This window comes from Nicotiana tomentosiformis, chromosome 6 (assembly GCF_000390325.3).
Source record: "Nicotiana tomentosiformis chromosome 6, ASM39032v3, whole genome shotgun sequence".
Lineage (NCBI taxonomy): Eukaryota > Viridiplantae > Streptophyta > Magnoliopsida > Solanales > Solanaceae > Nicotiana > Nicotiana tomentosiformis.
In genome coordinates this window covers 52,186,006-52,202,105 of record NC_090817.1, presented here as the reverse complement: position 1 = coordinate 52,202,105, position 16,100 = coordinate 52,186,006, and the positions used below count along the sequence as shown (strand labels likewise).

At 38.3% G+C, this 16,100-nt stretch overlaps 1 protein-coding gene across 6 annotated transcripts in view; it reads right to left on the bottom strand.

Moving 5' to 3' along the window:
- Nucleotides 1-15,800, bottom strand: part of LOC104116060 (probable phosphoinositide phosphatase SAC9) — a 50,177-nt gene extending 34,377 nt beyond the window's left edge. For 4 of the 6 annotated variants that reach the window (XM_070177354.1, XM_070177355.1, XM_070177356.1 and 1 more), the window contains exons 1-9: nt 15,719-15,800; nt 14,967-15,061; nt 14,783-14,845; nt 12,838-13,436; nt 6,211-6,343; nt 4,284-5,500; nt 1,975-2,082; nt 1,537-1,707; nt 791-1,033 (exon numbers count right to left, since the gene is read on the bottom strand). In XM_070177354.1, the coding sequence (XP_070033455.1) occupies nt 791-1,033; nt 1,537-1,707; nt 1,975-2,082; nt 4,284-5,500; nt 6,211-6,343; nt 12,838-13,436; nt 14,783-14,795 (2,484 nt within the window). In that variant the 5' untranslated portion in view covers nt 14,796-14,845; nt 14,967-15,061; nt 15,719-15,800. Of the gene's footprint in view, nt 1-790; nt 1,034-1,536; nt 1,708-1,974; nt 2,083-4,283; nt 5,501-6,210; nt 6,344-12,837; nt 13,437-14,782; nt 14,846-14,966; nt 15,062-15,718 lie in introns of those variants that run through there. The other 2 variants (XM_070177358.1, XM_070177357.1) reach the window with 2 other exon arrangements.
- Nucleotides 15,801-16,100: the final 300 nt, after the last annotated feature.

Below are 16,100 nucleotides of genomic sequence, written 5' to 3'. Positions count from 1 at the left end.
AATAAACGGTACTTAAATAATTCTAAGAATAGCTAATAGTGGTTCAAAGCAGTGAAAAAAAATTTCACTTTATACAGCCATTGGTAAGTCTAGAAAACCTCCATAAGATCAAATCAACTTACTAGTTGATTACCCTTCAAGGTGACAGAGACCTTAGACTTCCTAATGGAAAATGATTACGTTCAAAAGCAGATCCTCAGATCTTAGAGATGCTTTTCAAACAAAAATCAATCAAACTAACAAGATTACATAAGGCCTCTTAGCAGTTTTATCAACAAACTCAACTGTTGAGAAGAACGTGCAAGAAAAGCTAACTTTTCATGCAATATTGCTCACTAGTATTATGTTACTTCTCCTTGGGAGTGCAGTACCAAGATGCAAAATTCTCTGGAAAACAAACATTTACACCCTCAGAAGTGTCATCAACACCCCCTTGACTAAATTATAGAAAACAAAGACAAAAGTAAAAAGCATCAAAGAATGTAGTCCAGAAATTCGTAGGTATAGATTTTCTTACATCTTGTATGCAGCGTATGTACCTTCTATCAAGTGGTTCCTGTTCTTTTATTGTTTTGTGCATACAACTTTGTTCCACTTATCTACTCCACTCTATGACCATTATTCAAACTTAGGTTAGTCATCAGACTCGGACCATGTCTACTTTGACATATGCAGAGAAATCTAGTCCCCAAAAATTTTCACAAAGGGCCAACTATGTTAGAGGGTGTAAAAGAAAATTGTTTTAAAAGAAAGGACACCTAAAAAGTTCAATTATCTAGTTTCTCTGTACCTCACCAAGAGTTATAGGGCCTCCACCATCCGCAGCAGGATAAAACGTGAGTGCAACAACACGAGTAAGAAAATCCACTTCTCCTTCAAGTTCCTCAAAATCATACAATAATGGAAGGGTGGAAGTATCTTGGGCATGACGGCGTGCACCTGCACCAGTGATAGCCATGTCCTCTTCGCTAATTGGTCCTGACAACGGTATCAAAATATTTGTCCCATTTGCACACTGTGGTACAGAAGCTCCCTGTGAATAAATTGCATGTAAAAATTGAAAACTTTTGATGGTAACCCTGGACATATAGGCACATGAAAACTTCTTTAACTATTTTACTTTCTATGAAAGATTTCCCTTTTCAGATATGCGGTAGGAGGATATGTGGTAGGAGAACAAAGAACAATAATAGCTGTCAAAAATACAACATTTGTGCACATGTTCATGTCAACGGGATTATCACAAACATAAAATAAATGCATCCTCCGCCAGGAAAAAAGAGCCACATATGCATGTTATTTTCCTTTTCCCAGTAACAGGTGGATAATATAAATCCCTATCCCACAGAGTACAGACACACCTTTAGCCATTATCAAAATCTAAAAGGCAAGGCGTAAAACTCTTATCCCAGTTGGGAGAGAAAATGCCTATGCACAAAAGGCATAAGCATCTAACAGATTTGAATTTTATAAATAGCAGAAGCAAGTAACAGCCAGGTACAGGCACAACAATTTCACAATAGAGATGTAACATACCTCCAGAACAAGTTTAAGTCCATCTAGATAACGCCCTATCCTGACATCAACTGTCGATGGGAACGTTGAATCATCAGAACCATGTGCAACAGTGAGAAGTAGCTGACAAACATGACAAGGCTCGCCAAGGTAAATAAAGAGCTCAACCACATCGGTAGCCTGTGGGGAGACCTGTAAGATGTGTACACAAGTGAGGCAAGGAGCAAAATGCTGTGGGATATATATGAACCTCTTGTAGACGAAATGGCACGGGACTTTTATAATGTGTAAGATGAAAAGGGCAGCCTAGTAGACAAGGCATCCCGCGTTTATGGAGGGTCCGGGGAAGGGTCGCACCCAAGGGGTGTGATGTAGATATAAACCACTTAAGTATAATGTGGAAGATGCTATTATCAAATAACAAGTAGTTTCAAAATCCCGAAAACATAATGTAGGTACCCATGTCATTGCTTTTCTTTTAAAACTAAGAAGACTTGCTCCACCATCAGAAATCGGGAACATGTTCACGATTGGCTTTAGAAAGCATCCAGTGGGACGAGATGCAACCTGTCAAAATCAGCATAAACTGTCATATGGTGGTAACAACAGTGACAAAATCATTTTCAAATAACTTTCAAAAAAAGAGTTAGCATCACTCCAAATATATAACCTCAAGGTCCTCAACTACAGAAAATTGGAAGAAAATTCCTCTAACTGATAAAAATAAATAAAAAGGCACAACTCATTTAGGTTGAAAAGAAAAAGAATAGAATATAGTTCACAGTATTAAGACAGATATAGCAAATGCTGAATGATATGGGGCTTTTTAGACTTATGGCGCTTTTATCATTCAGTTTTCATCTTCACAAAGAAAAGCTTCAGAAACAATTTCAGGATATTTTAGAACCCAGCCAGTACTGAAATCAAAAAGTCTAGATAGTCCAGTACATTATTATTATTATGTAACACTATATGGAGTAATTTATTTAAATTTGGAAGTTCTAATAGTTTCCAAATGTGGTGTCTTTTTTGTCTTTTTAGAATCATCATTAACGAATCCACAAATATACGCCCCGCAAGTTAGAATATGCAAAATAGTGTCTTAAGACCTTGAAGCCCTTCAGAGTCAATTGATGCAACCTATCGTTCAATAATTTTGGGAGTTGTCCCTTCCTTTGCCTGTTTCTATGCCTTTCTTACCACATCTATATTCAATCTTTTTAAATGTATAAAAATAGTTTAATTTATAAGACAAAGCCAGACATATGATATTTGGACAAAAGGCATTCCATAATGAAGAATTAAGTTGCTCGGACCCAGGTGCGGGTGTCCGCTACGGGTGCGGATGTAGAGGCCGGGTCCTTCAAGATCTAAATTTCAAAATTCGAGGTTACGGATCCAGGACAGATTCGGGTGCGGGGATTCGACCAAAAGTAATTCAAATATCTAAAAATAGAGGTATAAAAGTATATCTAAATTATGAGACATTATGTAGAAAACTTACAAGGTATTCTGATAAGGAAAAGATATTGATCAAAAAGAGAATCCGAGAAGGAGATCAAAGGAAAATCACTGACATAGAAATTTCTATATACAAGGCATTCCATTTTCTTCAATTTCACCCTAACTTTAGTTTTAATTTCAAAAATCATTGTATAAGTCCCGAATTTCTCCGTCGATTTTAGTCAACGTACCGAAAATCGGTTGACCAGATTCGGTACAGACCCCACACCCACACCCACGTCATGTCGACACAGGTGCGGCACCGAAAGTGAAGAGTCCAAGCAACTTAGTTGAAGAATCAAGAGCTTGCATCAGAGAAAAAGAAGAATGAAGAGCAGTAAAAGGGGAAAAAACAAAAGAAGCCAGCACAATCTGCCCATAAAATACATAGTGACAAGCCATGAAAGATCTTAGTTGTTATGAACCAACAAGAAACCAAAACAAAAGGATTCTACCCCATGCTTGCTCTGTCCAGGATTGCCTTTTATCAAGCCAAAAACACCAAACAGCTAATATATTAGCAAGAATCTCGATCATCACCAAATGGTTGAGGTGTGTAGATGAATGTGGGAAGAAGCAACATAGAATACAAACAGTAAAGGGTTTTTTTTCCCCTTTTGTGCTGTCAAGAGGAAAATGGGAAAGGAAGAAAAAAGTGAAGAGATATGCAACTTCCCAGATCAGCTACTTCAAACCCCCTTGAGATTAGAAATAATTTTCTTTCAACTCCAGTCACCCATCAACAACTGCAGGGAATTATAGATGTTTCATCAAATGGAATCATCTCCAACCCACTGACCAGAAAGAGGTTTCTTAAAGCAATAGATGGAGTAGATTGTCTCCCTTTTCACCTTCTCTCCTCTTCCTTTCCCATTCCCGACAATATACAAATAAAACAGACATCAAATTACAATTGTGGATATTGTAGAAGTCCAACATGATTTGAACAAGTTGAGGTTCATGCCTATGCATCAAAAAGAGTGTCGGAAAGGAAAACCATAATAGCGTAGAAACAACTTAATGCGTAGAGAAAGATCCAAGTTGCCAACGATTATTGAAGATAAAAGAAAAGCCCCTTCCTCACTAATATGATGATCAGGTCAAATAGGATGCATTCGATGGATGTAAGGAAATACTAAGAAGAAAGCGGATAAGTTAAAATGGATATTTCAAGAAAACACTATTTAAAGAAAATCGAAAGAAGAAAAGAAAAAGAAAGAAACTAGAGTCACATGCAAGAAGAGTGTAGAACAACAATAACATACATGTAATGGCTGGATTGGAATTGATGGAAAATGCTTGAAAAGCCTTAGTCCAAGAAAAATCTCCAGTTGCTTCTGACGAGAACTATCTACAACTGCATTCTTATACCTTCTCTGAAGGGTAATTTTCATATTCTGTGCAGCAGAAAACTGTTTAAATTTGCCTGCATCTTCATTAAATATGCTAAGAATTTGGCTGTGCATAGCTTTGGAACCAGTATACAATGTTGCATGGGTATCACCAGCAACCAAAAACAAATCTGCTAATTGAGACACAGGTGATAAGATCGTCGATCTCTTAAACTCCTCAAATGTCATATCAAATCTCTTCCAGGGTTTATCTGGGCAGGGATGATTCCAAGTAGTTGTTCTTGTGTTGTGATCAATAAAATATGTTTTCCCGGTTACAGCATCAGTCCGTTTCTCCCAGCCAGGGGGTAATGGAGCTGTGTAACCCCCATTGTTGTTATATGACTGATAGCCATATGCCAAATCACTGTCAAGTGATATACCTAACCGTCTGCACTGCTCCACGAAAACCTGGAGGGCACCAAAGAAACTAGCAGCATTGGTCCTATCTAAAGAATCAGCGCAATTGAAACGTATCACTCCATTTTGATGTGATCTTAAGCAGAATGCTCCATCAATGTCATCACTGAAAATTACTTCACCTTTGCAATCTTTGAGGCGCTGACGAGAAGGCAGATAATCCCCTTCAGTGATGCCTATAGCATTGGTGGGTGCTTTTAGAAGGTACCAAAGTCCTTCAATTGTTTGTTGTTCTCCTTTCAACTTCACACTGGCATGCCAATCGTAGTTTATTAAATGAACCCGAGAGTAAGGTAGTTTTCCAATTGATCTAATGTAATTCAAAGATTCCTCAAAATGCTGAACTAAAATCGATTCTGATTTGCCTTCACCATTCCTAAGCAAGTTAACACATATAATTGGAACAAAGACAATCTTTCGCTGATTCCCGCTAGCAGCTACATCTAGGTTTCTGGCATCATATCTTTTAGTTAACCTCTGATAATATTGAGCACTTCCTTTATAAGGGTCACGACTCGCAACATAGATTTCTGCTTCTGCAGCAGTCAGCTTTAACTCAGCACCCCACCAGATAGGAATAGTGCCTCTTCTCCAGATGTAAGTATTGAAAGGAACACTTTGACCAGCCCTTTTTGGAACCCACACAAGTTGCTCACATTCAACTTCATTGCCTGTCCATCAAACAGTAGTGGCAACAAATATATAGGGATCATAATCACAATTACGTGCATCATTTTTAGACTAGGTATAGATGGCTATATATTGACAGATATCTTTAAAAAACATATCCCACAGATTTTTTCTGCAAAAACGTATTTCCAGCATGTCAAACAAAATTAAACTACCTAGGTTGTACTAGGTTATATTAAATATTTAGAGCAGCATCAACGGAAAAACACACACACACACACACACACACACATGTCAGGTATCAGAACACACTGCTGAAAATTTGAAATTAGGTATAGAACTGATACCACCATTCCCCACAGAGAACAGAAAGTATACACTAAAGACATACAGTGGAGCACGGGCCCATTCAAATAAAAAATAGGATGAGCAGAGAAATGCTCAAGAAAGAAAAGAAACAACTACTTTGCGCCACAAATGAGGTTTGAAACATATTGACTATCGCTAACCAAAACCAGCAGGGTCCTGCAGAACTATGTCACACACCCTAACAGAAGAAGAAATGAACAAAGGCAGAGCTATTATTAAAGAAGATTCTTAACAAATATGGATAAGAAACAAAGAACCACAGTAAAAAACAACCTGCTCTCCTTTTTCGGTAAGTAATAATAACCACGTCTGTTCCCGCAAGGCCAACAAAAGCAAAAAAGAAAAAAACAAATTCAAGTTGTACAGGGTAATTTTATGCTACCTGTACTATAGCAAGAATTCAAGCCCCTTGCCAGATACCGAGTCCCAGGGTGCAGCCTACTACGCCGAGCAGTGAGGGCAACAACCCCTTCTTGCTGACCTAAGCTTCCAAAACTTCGGGATTCTGCAAAGCCCTATGAATTATCATCGTCCCAATGAGCATTCATATATCACAGTCAATGTAATAGTTAAGAGTTTAGAACCTATTTATCAAAAAAAGATAGAATATTGCACTAGTTACAACTTCAGTTTCTGACTCACAGTCAGCCAGCATTGACGGGAATAGAAAAATAAATGCATGGAATGCACTGGAGCAAGAAGCCTAGACAGTAACCAATCAAATTATCAAACTAGAGCAGTAGTGAAGTTCGACCTCCAATTTGATCAACGATTTAATGGTTTCTTTTTTCAAGAATTATCAGAAATTTAAGAAGTCTTAGAAGAAGACTACACGTTAAACTATGAAGTGGAATGACAACGCCTCCATTTTACTAGCATTTTAAGTTAAAATGCAGAAGAGGAGGGAAAGGCAGTTGATAAGAATTCTCAAATAAATACTCAAAACATCCAGGATAAAAGATCACCAAACAAAAAAGTCATCAGATTCAATTTGTAACTGTGAGAAAGCACGGGAGAAAAATATATTATTGATGTGTTTAAACTATAATACAAGGACTCCTATTTATAACAACACACACTACATACATTCGGTGTGGGATAATATTGGGTATGTTGTTGTTGTACACAATACATACATTACTCCATGTGGGACTATACTTATTTAATGAACTAACTCTAACGCTGCCCCTCAAGCTGGTGCATATAAATTATGTGAGAAAGCACGGGAGAAAAAATCTATTTATTAACAATGATACAATGAGCCCTATATATAATACATATTCTACTCCTACTACATAAGGGAATAGGACATATTCTACTCCTACTACACATGGGACTAGGATTATTTACACATAACTAACACTCCCCCTCAAGCCGGTGCATACAAATCATATGTACCGAGCTTGAAAATATCTGCAAGCTGATCATTCGACTTCACTACGAGTCATGCCAAACTCCGGGATAACCGTGCTAAACTTACCAAACAAGACTCGAGGAGACTGCTCTAAACCATAAAGTGACCGGCGCAAGCGACATACAGGGCCACTGGACTCTCCCTGAGCAACAAAACCAAGTGGTTGCTGATAAACAAAAGTTGGCCAAAAAGTCGCCGGAGAAATTTGAAAATAATGAGATTAAGCCAAATTCCACACTACAAAATAGGTTCTAAAACACAACCAGAAAACAAACTTTTCTGGAAATTACTGTTCATGCCGGAAATCACTGTTTACGCCGGGAAAAGTGCACTGTTCATGCCGGAAAAATAAAAGTTGTTAAAATTTGATGTAATTTATATGGGTAGGCTCGGAATCACTGGACGAGTAAGTTGTCCTAAAGAAGTTTTGTCAAAAAAGTGGCCGGAATGGCTCACACGCGCCGGAAAAGTTACTGTAGCTCGCAGGAAAATTTCGAAATTCTCGGAACCTGTAGGAAATTGTACTGTGGACTCAGAATCAACCCACGAAACAATTTCCCTAAAGAAACTTTTGAAAATTCTAGCTGGAAAGTGCTCCACGAGCCGGCACGTGTCAGATGCGCTCGCCGGAACCCTAATTTTGGTGGCGCATGGAGGCGCGTGAGAGACTTTCTGCCGGAGCGATTGTCTGGGGTTTTGTCGCCTGACTTTTCCGAACAAGATATTGGTTTTCGCACAACACTTACCGATGAGGAGATAACACAAATCGATCTTGAGTCGTCAACCGGAAAGACGCACGGTGACGAAGGAGGAGCAACCCTAGTGCTTTCTCTCATTGATTACTACTTTCTAATTATTTTCGCATTCTAAGTGTTTGATTAAACTTCGTAGTCATAACTTTTAGAAGTAATTGCAGAAAATCAATCTTTTATTTGAAGATTACTTTAAGTTCATTGAATTCACGCACTCTTTGACATTCTAGCACACACCATACTCTTCGTGGGATCGACCCCAACCTTTTTGGGTTTATTATTGCAATCGACCGTAATACTTTCAGTTTGAGAGTAGGATTGGACGTGACCAGTCCATGACCCATGGTCCAAGAGTAGTAGACGGGAAAACACAAGCAAAGAAATTACCAACAGCAGAAGTATCAATCTGAGCGACGGAGGCTACTTGTGGAGGTGTCTGCTTAGTTGCTCGATGCTGAAGGAATTCATTATACTCCCCCTTCAGATAAAGAAAACCCTTGGTTACCTACAGTCCCGGTCTGAGTAATATGAGCATTTCTAGGTGGTTGACCATGCAAAGAGTAACACACCTCACGAGTGTGTCCAAGCTTATTACAATAAGAACACTTAGGTCAAGATCTTCCAAAGCGACCTCCTTCTCGTCTATTCTCCATTGTTTGAGATGCCCGATTTTTCACAGTCTGGGATGCGAGATCTGTGATGAGATCACTGTGTGACTGAATGCTACAGCAAGGCGAAGTAATTGAGAGAATAATTCATCAACTATAAGGACAGTCGAACTAGCCAAAATCTGGTCGCGTAACGAATCAAGATCATTAGGAAATCCAGCGAGGGTAAGAACTAGAAACATCTCTCTTGTTGCTTTCAACACTAGCAGAAACTGACATCAACTTTTCAAATTCCTCCTTGACTGCATGTACTTGTCCCAAGTAAGAAGACATATCTAATTCCTGTTTCTTTAAATTTGTCGTCCGTGATATCACATCATAGAAACGAGATATGTCATTAGTGTATAAAGTGCGAGCCTTTTTCCAAACTAAGTAACATGTCTGGAATAGATGAAATAAGGGCATCAACTTGGAATGAATAGATCGCCACAAGATACTACATAACTGAGCATCGATCTTCTCCCAAAGTGCTTTGGTCTTTTCATCTCCCTCACTAGCCTTTTTGGTTAAATGATCTTGAACACCTTGACCTTTACACCATAACTCAGCAGACGAAGCCCAAGCTAAGTAGTTTGAACCTCCCCTTAAAGGTTCCGAAGTAATCATAACACTTGAACTTCCCGAACCCGTACTTTTAGAACCAAAAACATCAAATCCCAAAGACATCGTTGGGATGAAGAGAGGTCTAGCAGATTATCACCAAATAATGGAAATAATCAACTATAACTCGCTGAAATAGGCGAAGAAAACACTGTAGTTGTCGGAAAATAGATCTTTTGCCGAAAAAATAAAAAAGTTTGTTGAAACTGTTGACACCTGAGTAGGTAGGCTTGGATTGAAGAGATGAAGCAGAAACAATCGCCGGAATCTGCAAAAACAGTCGCAAGTTCCAAAAAATCGCCGGAAAATAAAAAACTTGTCGGATTTTGATGAAACTTTTATGGGTAGGCTCAGAAAAACCTCGCGAACGAAAAAAGTTTTCCGAAATTTGACGAAAATGACCACATGCGCCGGAGTGTGAGTCGGACCTCTGCCGGAAAAAACTCTGCTAACGGCACGTGAGAGCGCGTGGCACACTTTCTGCCGGAGAAATTTTTGGGGTTTGGTCGCCGGAGGCTGATCTACCGCGTGGTGGTGTTGGTTTTTAGACCGACGGAAAATAACTTTCTTGCGGACAGCCCTGATTTGCCGGGAAAAAAAAAACGAGTTAACTGAGTTGTTTTCTTCCCGGAGTCGCTGGAATTTATGCACAACGATAAAACTCTCACGATTGCTCTGATATCATGTGAGAAAGCACGGGAGACGACAACAACAACAACAACAACATACCCAGTATTATCCCACACCGTGGGGTCTGGGGAGGGTAGTGTGTACGCAGACCTTACCCCGACTTTGTGAGGATAGAGAGGTTGTTTCCAATAGACCCTCGGCTCAGGAAAGTATAAGCACCACATTAATGAAAATATAGACAAGAAGGGACAGTACCAAAAGCCATATAAAATCAGAATAAAAACAACAAGACAGTAAGGTGATCAACAATGAAAGAAAACAACGGTTAGTCATAAAAACGTACTACCAACAGAAAGCGAGACTGCGTGCCAATACTAATGTTATGAACACTCTAGACTACCTACTCTACTACCTTAATCCTCGACCTCCATACCTTCCTATCAAAGGTCATGTCCTCGGTCAGCTGAAGCTGCGCCATGTCTTAATATTATTGATGTGTTTAAACTATAATATAAGGACCCTATTTATAACAATACACAAATACATACATTACTCCTATTCGATGCGGGACTATACTTATTTACATGAACGAACTCTGACAGTAACGGTGACCATTGTACAAAAGACCAACATGATCGCCAAGAGGAGTCTATCCATGAAAGCATCAGATAATATTTCTATTCAAGCAAGAAAAAACAAATTTGACGCATAGTTTCATAACTTTATGCCTTCAACTTGTCAAAGGTCAACACAGGGCACATATCTTACTAATGAGCCAACTGCAGCATACCCTAACTTTTAAAGCTTGGACCAGAGGAGCTTAAGGACATCAGACATATCAGCTGGTGGGGAGCTTTTATAAGATCATCTTCAAGTTGTTGACAGAGAGACTAAGAGGGTTATGCTAAAGTTAGCTTCTGACACACATTTGCCCATTATTTTTTATTTTTTATTTTTTTGATAAAGTACATTTGCCCTTTATTAAAGAAGGCAGATCATTGATGTGATTCTCATTGCCAAAAAATGTTTAGACTCAAGGAAAAGACAAAGGGGGGCTGGCTTGTTTTGCAAATTGGTCATTGAAAAAGCTTTTGACCATGTAAATTGGATCTACCTACTCAATATGCTGACAGAGATGTGGCTCGGTGAGAAATAGATCAAATGGATAAGTTTCTGCATCTCCACTGTCACATTTTCCATCATTATGAATGGAACTCCAGAAGATTTTCTTTCCTTCTCACAGGGGGTTGAGACAAGGGGACCTTCTATCCCCTTTCCTATTTGTTCTGGTCATGGAAGGGCCTAGCAAGATGTTATGCAAAACTAGGGATCTTAACTTGGATCAAGGGTTTCTCAGTGAATGCAAGGAATCTTCAAAGAATTGAAGTTATGCACCTTTTCTATGCAAATGACACCTTAATCCTTTGTGGAGCTGAGGAAAACCAATTAAGGAATCTAAGAGTCATTTTGCTGATTTTTGAGGCAGTGTAGCGGCCAAAAATCAACATTGAGAAAAGATTTTACGTATCTTGTGAACGAGATGCAAGATCTTGTGATTAATTTTGGAGGCTAGATAGGGCCTAGGGGAACTTCCAACAACATATTTGGGGATGCCTTTGGGGACCAGACATAAAGCCAAAGAAATATGGCAAGGAGTCATCACAAAGTTTGAAAGAAATTGGATATATGGAAAAGACAATATCTCTCCCTTGGAGCTAGAGTGGTCCTAATTAACAGTGTACTTGATTCTCTTCCAACCAATCTAATGTATGTTTCTCCAATACCCTCTAAGGTGAGGAAAACATTGGATAGAATCAAAAGAGACTTCTTATGGGATGGCGACAAAGAGAAAGGAACTTCCACATGATTAAATGGTACAAAGTGTTGCTGGAAAAGAAAGTAGGTGGTCTTGGGATCAAAAATTTGAAGAACTAAAACAACTCATTGTAGTAGAATGGCTATGGAGATATGGAAAAGAAGAAGGTTACCCATGGAGGAATTTGATTAAATGCAAGTATGGGGATCGCAAGGCTTGGTGTACCGACTCTGTGAACTCCCCTCATTGTTTCGGCCTCTAGAAGCATATTCATAGTCTCTGGCTACAATTTAAGGGTAACATTGCAATCAAATTAGGTGATGGAAGGAAGATACTTTTTTGCATTGATGAATTGTTAGGTCAATCCCCCCTAAAGAGTACTTTCCCTGATCATTATTGGTTTGTTTTGGATACAGGGAAGTCAGTTTATCAGTGCTAGCACAATGAAATTGGAGCCTCAACTTTAGAAGGTAATGCTTTAACTGGGAGATTCAAAGATTGGCCAAACTGTCGCATGACATCGACAAAGTGCTTTAATAACAAGCTGAGTTAAGTGGAAACTGTAGCTCATAATCACATATTTAGACCTCAAAAGTTTTAAAAAGAAACACACACAAACACACATAAAAGAGAGAGAGAGAGAGGGAGAGAGAGAGAGAGAGAGAGAGAGAGAGAGGGGGAGACAGAAGCTTGTTCGTGGACATTAAATAAGCCAAGCCAGAAAGCTCAGTTTGCTTAAATTGAGCTCGACAGCAAGCTCAAGTTTGGTTGCTTTAATAGACAAACAAGCTAAAAGTCAAGCTTAATGAGCGCTCACTCTTTAATCACGTGCAAAAACTCATCTATACCCTACCTATGAATAGTAACATATAACTCTGATGCATAAATACTTGTTTGCAGCTTCATAACAGCTGTTCAGTAGGAAGCACAGAATGCAGTAAAGTAGACAAACTTGCACAAAGGGCAGTGATTTAGAATGCCAAAGTACAGCAAAATTGATCATAAGCCTTTATTTTGTTTTTCCTTTTTTTCCCTTGCATCACACACATAGAAGTGGAACTTATTGCAAGTGTCAAATGCCACACCAAAAAAAGTACAGTATCTAAGGGTACCAAGTATGAAGTAAAACCTGCAGAAGAACAACACAATGCTCTGGAAGTCCAATCTTTCTGAAGGGCACTGAAAACCATTTATTCCACACAAATTCATCATCAGGATTCTGCAAGGGCATACGACTTGGAAAAGGTCTAGTAATGTCCCTCGATTCACAAAAATAATGCTTGCCATCAATGTCAAGCTCTGTCACTTCTTGAACATTCTTTAATTCACCTTTGCCCAGTGGCTGAGGGTTTTGAAGTGAAATCTTGATCCATTGGCTCTCAGTTACTGTATATACACATCCACCCCCAGGCAAATTTGGAATGCTGGCTGACAACTTTGTCGCAACAAGAAGTAAACCAAAGCTCCCAAGGGCAGTATATCCTAGCACAGCCCTGGCATAGGTTATACTCTTGCACAGCCATTTTGAACCATTCGTCACATAATCTAAGGCTTCACTTTGAGAATTGAAAATATCATATCCTGTCTTTTCATTGTAGCGAAGATTTCCAGTTGTGGGATCAACATAGATCACCTGAGTGTCAGTCCTTGAAGACAAACTAACAACAATATATACTTCACTAGATTCCAGTGTAACAACAACAACAGATGTATCCCGCGGATGTCCAGCTGAAGTGAGTAAGAAATAAAATGAGTGAGCAGACCAGAAAAATAGAACACACTATTCAATTAGAAGAAATATGTAAGAGACAAAAGAAGCTATACAGCTGCACATGTTCACTCTTTCTAGCAAGCAAAGGTGAGAAAGTGGATGGTTTTATCGCACTAGCATTGTAGCTCATGATAGCTGTATCTATCAAACGAAGCAAAACAAAAACACAGACACCCAAAAATTGTTCCTTCGATTAACAATATGACCCATTTACTTCTCCTGCAAGGTAATGGTTGCATTGGCACTCTTCCAAGCATCAACCTACAATGCCTTGTAAATTTCAATGTCTCAAACAATCATCTGAATGGGTCCATACTAGGTATTCTGTCAGTATTCCCCGCTAGCTTCATCTCTTTCTGATAATATTTATTGTGGCGGTCCATTGCCACCTTGTATTCATTTTTTCCTTCACCATCACCTTCATCTTCACCAAAATATGTTCATAAGAAATCCAAAAGGCTCTATGCAGCAGCCATTGTTGCAATATCAATTGGCTCAATGCTTGGGCTTCTCATATTGTTGTTAATTCTTTACCTTCGTATACATGAAAGAGTACTCAGATAGCATCGATTATCGATATATGCCGACGTTGTCAAGGCTCTGCCAGGCGCCAGCTTTAGAATGGAGAAGACCAGCATCCTGCGAGCCTCTACGAGTTGAAAGAAATTAAAGTTACTTACCGGGAATTTGGCTTAGCTATACCAATCCCGGCGCCACCTCTATGACGTAGGAATCTTCCATCACCGGGAATTTCATTGTGATCCACGACGCTCCGCCAATTTTGCAGCTAGGGCTCTCTACGACCTCAAGTTAAGCGTGGGCTCCCTTTCCAATAACTTGAAGTTCTAAGTCTAATTGATACTTACTAATCGAGACAATTTCTGCCGATCCAGGGTCTAATTTGTGAGCTTCCTGATAACCTAAGGAGTCTTAAAAAGCTTGTTAATCTGGACCTTTCGTTAAAAACTTGTGTTACTCAGTGAGTTCAACTACTGATGTGCATATTGAGTTGTATAACAAGTCGTTTACCGGCGAGTTCCCGGCGAAAAGAAGTTTAAATATGACAGCAGCTGTGGATTTTTGGGTTCCGGTTTGGTCGGTTTAAGAGGCTACTCCTCAATCATTCAGGAATTTCACATAAAATTCACATAAGAACACAATTCCCAATATTTACCACAACAAACCACTAGAAAAGTAGCAGTGCAGCTAAATGCTTAATAGAGTTACCATTTTTAGCAAAGAATTTCCAAACAACTAAGCGAGAAAACAGGTGCTAGTTTAATATCCAGACTTCAAATCTTACCAGGTGAATCCATGTCGTGATAACTAAATAGTTTATGTACTCGTGAGCATTATAACTTTGAATCTGACAAGATAAATGGAATGGGAAATGTTAGAAATATTACCGAAAGAGGAAAAGTAATATTTTGTGTCCTATAGGAAAAATCATCTTTGCTAGATAAAAAGGGAGAGTTCATCTTATTCACCTGAATTCACACTATCATCACTTCATCAACATCCTCAGAAAAAAATTGCACCTTTCTGCCACAATTCTGGAAAATATTATTTACTGCTTTCGAATCTGCAAAAGAAGTATCCCGGGTCTGACAGTTCTATTCCATACGTTCCCAATCAATGAATGAAATTGAACTACAGAAACAACATCACTTTTTTTTTCTCCTACAAACAAACAAATCCAGCATAAATCCTAATCTTAACAAGATCTTTAATTATTCTTTCCACTCAAACAACAAAGAAAGTTCCTCCAAATATACCCTTGAAAACCTTCAAAAAGCTATATTATATGGGGTTGTTAATATGGATCCTCTAAAACCTACCTAAAAAACTAAGTCCAAGTTAAGCTTCGTGATAAATCATTACCAAGGTGAAAAATATTATATTTTGGAAAAAGAAAAGTCTCCAAGCTGAATAATTGAAACTTAATTTCAGTAATTAAGAAAGGACTTCAGAATGGGTCTAATGAAACTAATAATCCATTCATTCCCCAATCAAGCAAAACAAGATTATTCGATAAAACCCTCTAAGATTCAGAATTCGCTGATCACTTTAAGTATAAACAAGTAAAAAGGAAATCAATGTATACGACTCAAATGCCCAAAAGATCAAAACTATTTAAGATTCAAGCCAAGATGCAAATTGGATATGACAATCAAATCAGAACAGATCAGAATATGTGGGAGTTGGGCGATCCCAAGTATTAGAGTGAAATGTAACTCACCGGAAAATTCTCCAGAAGAGAGAGAGAGAGAGGTGTCAAATTGTGGTGCGATGTTTTTTGGGTGAAGAAATATGTATTGGAGTACCATTCTACAGCCACATGGTACAATACAACTATTAAAAAGATACAGATTATAATTATTTATTATTATTATTATTACTATTATTATTATTATTATTATATTATTATTATTATTATTAATAATAATTAATTAATTTTATTGTTTTTATTAAAATAAAAGGAGAGGAAGAAGCCCCTTATTTGACAAGTGGCATCATGATAATAATACATTTGGCACTTTAGGACATAGCTCCAAAAAAAATAGGAACTAAAAATTTATTTGGGAAAATATCTTTTATAAACTACTTTTGTTAATTAAAAA